This window comes from Gossypium hirsutum, chromosome D07 (assembly GCF_007990345.1).
Source record: "Gossypium hirsutum isolate 1008001.06 chromosome D07, Gossypium_hirsutum_v2.1, whole genome shotgun sequence".
NCBI classification, from domain to species: domain Eukaryota; kingdom Viridiplantae; phylum Streptophyta; class Magnoliopsida; order Malvales; family Malvaceae; genus Gossypium; species Gossypium hirsutum.
The window spans coordinates 57863291-57867329 of NC_053443.1; the positions used below are offsets into that span (position 1 = coordinate 57863291).

General features: G+C 32.9%; 1 protein-coding gene across 3 annotated transcripts; it reads left to right on the top strand.

The window, feature by feature from the left end:
• Window positions 1-286: 286 nt before the first annotated feature.
• On the top strand, window positions 287-2529 carry LOC107926407 (RNA-binding protein 38). Of its 3 annotated transcripts, none has more exons than XM_016857257.2 (5): window positions 287-822; window positions 1263-1519; window positions 1612-1645; window positions 1744-1900; window positions 2218-2529. In XM_016857257.2, the coding sequence occupies exons 1-5, from the start codon at window positions 637-639 to the stop codon at window positions 2241-2243; spliced, it is 660 nt and encodes a 219-aa protein (XP_016712746.2). In that variant the 5' UTR covers window positions 287-636; the 3' UTR covers window positions 2244-2529. The 3 variants fall into 3 exon arrangements, with proteins under 3 accessions (XP_016712746.2, XP_016712745.2, XP_040953960.1); XM_041098026.1 differs by lacking the exon at window positions 2218-2529 and having other exon boundaries at window positions 290-550; window positions 650-822; window positions 1744-2197; XM_016857256.2 differs by lacking the exon at window positions 2218-2529 and having other exon boundaries at window positions 289-822; window positions 1744-2198.
• Window positions 2530-4039: the final 1510 nt, after the last annotated feature.

Genomic DNA, 4039 nt, shown 5'->3' on the forward strand with positions numbered 1-4039 from the left:
ATTTAAAAAAATTGCAAGTAGGGGCACAAAAGAAGTAGAAAGGGGGAATTTCCAATGAAATACAAACTTTATGATTTTTTTGCTTTTTGTAATTTTGACATAGATACATACTTACTATATATATATATATACACTCTTTTAATGGGTCCAAAAATAGGTGCCTTGCTGTATCCAACTCTCCATTTTCCTTCTTTCCTCATTTGTTATGATTTGTTTATGCATATATTCCTTTTCCATATCATTAAATTATTGATCCATGTAATTAATTGTTAAGCTAATTATCAGTACATGCCAAATAAAAACAAGGGCATTTTCCTATTTTGTTTCTCTACCTAGGTAACCCCCTCTCGGGTATATTTTTCTTAGGCATCATCATTTTCTCGTTTAGGGTATCTTTGTTAGGGAATCTAAGGTGAGTTGTCTGTGGATATGAAGAAGTTGAGGAAGGTTTGATGTGATTGCTTTCACTCCATAAATGCTTTCTTTTCTGTTACCCAACGGCTCCTTTCTCACTTTGTCTCTTCATTTTCCAGTATATTTTGGCTTTTAGGTGCTGAATTTCGCCTGGCTTCTTTCCTTTTTTTTTCTATAATAATCTCTTTGGGGTTGGCTTTGTTTGTTTGGTCTGCTTACACCATGTCTGAACCAGGGCTAAATAAGATGGCAGTTGGTGACACCACTTACACCAAGATCTTTGTTGGAGGTTTGGCTTGGGAAACTAAAAGGGATACCCTCAAACGTTATTTTGAGCAGTTTGGAGAGATCTTAGAAGCTGTTGTTATCAATGATAAAAGCACTGGAAAATCAAAAGGTTATGGCTTTGTAAGCTCCCACATATCCCCCTCTCTTTTCTTTTCCTCTTTAATTTTGTTGAACGAGAATCAATTCCCTTGGTAAAAATCTTTGAACTATCATCTTTTAATTGACTTAAACTGTCAACAATAAAAAATATTGTAAGAACGAATCGTGTATGGTTTACAGAAGAAATACCTTAATTAATGGAGACTGATATTATAAAACTCGAACTAAATATTAAGATTTGACCTGAATGTATCGTAACTCGAATTACTAACCTTAGTCTTATAGAAAATTTATAAACAAATTTAGTAACACTTGAGCGATTCTCCGTGGAGGCTAGGGAACAAAATCCCGACCACGATATGATAATATTTTCGATTGTAGACTACTCTAAAAAATTTTCCAAAATAGCAGATGCCTCTCAACAAATTCTATTCTTTTTAACTTGGTTTTCAATGTTGTAGGTAACTTTCAAGGATGCTGGTTCAGCGATTAGGGCTTGTTATAATCCATTTCCTGTGATTGATGGAAGAAAAGCAAACTGTAATGTTGCAGCTTTTGGTGCCCACAAGAATCCTCCAACTTCTGCATCTCACCATGGTATTCAGCCCTTAATTAGCCCGCTACCACCATCTCGAGTGATGGCGCCTCCAAGCACTGGTACCCCCGCATTTTACCGTCAACTCGTTCCACAATACGGATTACCTTACTCGGCTTACGGGTTAGATCACTCCGCAAAGCATGATTTACTAGAAGTCGTATTTTATTCTCTAGTTTTTTTTTCTAAATGTCTGCTTGCGCTTTACCATTCAGGTATCCGGGTTACACACACAATAGTTATCCATTGGTTAGTCTCTTATTCTTTCTAACCCAGTTTCAATTTATGTTTAAATATTACAGATGATGGTTTGAAATTAGTTGGTATTGTTGTTTTTGTTTACGCAGAACTGTTACAATATATATGGAGGGCAACATTTGGCATCCCAATACACAACTGGAGTCTACTTAACTTACTTCCCACTCTATCCCCAGTATCCCAAATACCGAGCATTGGCACCCTCTCCAGTTGCTGCCGCACCAGCAAGAGCGGAAGAAGTTAAAGGTATGGTAGGAGCTGCTTCCTCTGCACAAAGTTCAGCACTGTAATTATGCCAATGGAACGTAAACAGACAAGTTAACTGCTTATGCTTAATCTACACTCTCCAAAAGCAGAAAAGAAATGGAAGGGATTTTACTCTTTTCATTTTTATATTTTTTCTTTATTTTTATTATTTCGTAAAAATCACACTTCAATATGGCAAAGACTAGTTAAATGAAAGGACATAGTTATTTACCTAATTTTTGTGAATTAGAAAATGCAATCCCTCTTAAGACGACTTTTACCCATATTATTAATATGATGAAAAATTTGATATCTAGGCCGCAATAGTGGGGCTGAATTATGAAAGAGAAGGGCAAGATGGGTTTTGGCTAGCTTGTCAGGTCATCTTGGCTTTGCAACCTATGACGAGGTCATTGTCTGTCTGTCTCTGTCGTATCTCTAAAAGAGTCAAAATATCTGACTTCTTTCTTGGGGTTTACATCTTTTAGCATCATTCTTTTTATCTGTATTATCCATATTTTGCATATTCAGCTACTGGGATTCATGGAAAATGTCGTGAATCAATGCAACCGCCCTTCTTGTTTCAAATTCTAGCAAAAATCTCAAATTTAATTGTTTGTTATTCCTCACATGCTGTGTAGAAAAAGACCATTAAACAGCTGAACCCGCTCGAGGGAGGACAGAAGGTTAAAAGGCAAATACCAAATTTAGTGGGTTGTTCCAACCGGACATCACCATCCAATTGTATCCGAAATTTTGGACAAACAACTTAAATAATTGGTACAGTTAGATTAAATTGAATTAAAAAAATTATTTGAATTAGATTTCTATTTTTAATATTTTAATACATTTATTTCTTTTAATAATTTATTTAATCATATTGGGTCAACCCATCAAACAATTGAATTGAAAGAATCAATGATTTGATCAGTTAGATTACAAAATCTTTTTTAAATTAGCCAATAAAAATACGCTTAAAATAATTTATTTATAGTTTCTTGAAAGTTACAAAATGATTGCTAATTCGTTTATAACATCTTAGTTACTCATCTGTTTTACTTGATAGTGATGATATGACATATTTTATACAGGATTAATAATTGATTTGACCCTTGAACTATAGCGAAAATATCAGTTTGGTCCTTTTAAAAAATAACAATAAATTCCAAAAAAATCTACAAATATCATAAAATTCTAAAAGAAAATGAGAAAATTCAATATTGTAACAAAAAAATGGGAGAGCAAAAGAGAGTGTATTTTATTGATCAATCGAAATATTTACAAAGCTTCACCAAAGTCTCTATTTATAGGCATAAGAAGTATAAATGAAGTAGAGATCTACTTTTAATGACTATTTGAATTTTAAATACATCAAACCTTATCTTGATCTTAATGGACATCCACCTAATAAGATATTCATAATACTCTCTCTTGGATGTTTATTAGTAGATAATGTGCCTCGTTAAAACCTTACTAAGATAAAAACCCTGTGGGAAAAAAATTTCCTAGTGAAGGAAACAGTGTACGCATATCTATAATACGCATAATATGTTGCCTCATTAAAAGCCTTACTAGGAAAACCCAATGGGGCAAAACCTCGGTTAAAGGAAAAAGAGTACAGCGTGTATTTACTCCCCCTCTCGAAAACATCACATACTTTCTCATATTCTACATATTCAATCTTGAATACTAGTTTTTCAAATGACTATTTGAATGTATTTGCTAAGAATTTATCACCATTGTTTTAAAAGTCATGAGTGAGGGAAAATTTGGGGTAAAATATATTTTGATCTCTTTAGGAGTTTCAACAATAATCATAGCAAACTTTAATCATGATTCTTCTATAAAAATACAAATAGGTATTTTGAATTATTTTATAATCCTCTTTCAACTACTATTGACTAAGTCAAATTTACCACATATGTTCAATTATTTCAATTCATATAAATGAACAATTTCTAGATAATTTCAATATACTTCTGGAATTCTAAATCCTTCAAGGATTTTAATATAAACTTTACTATATAATAATTCATAAAAGGTTGTAACAACTGTAACACCCCTAACCCGTATCCGTCGCCAGAACAGGGTTACGAAGTATTATCAGAATATACATATTAAAGACGGACATTTCAAATT

Coding starts and splice junctions, on each gene's coding strand:
- LOC107926407 (XM_016857256.2), top strand. CDS start 637: ATGTCTGAACCAGGGCTAAATAAGATGGCAGTTGGTGACACCACTTAC. Junction 823..1,262: donor AATCAAAAGGTTATGGCTTT/GTAAGCTCCCAC, acceptor TCAATGTTGTAG/GTAACTTTCAAGGATGCTGG. Junction 1,520..1,611: donor TTACCTTACTCGGCTTACGG/GTTAGATCACTC, acceptor TTTACCATTCAG/GTATCCGGGTTACACACACA.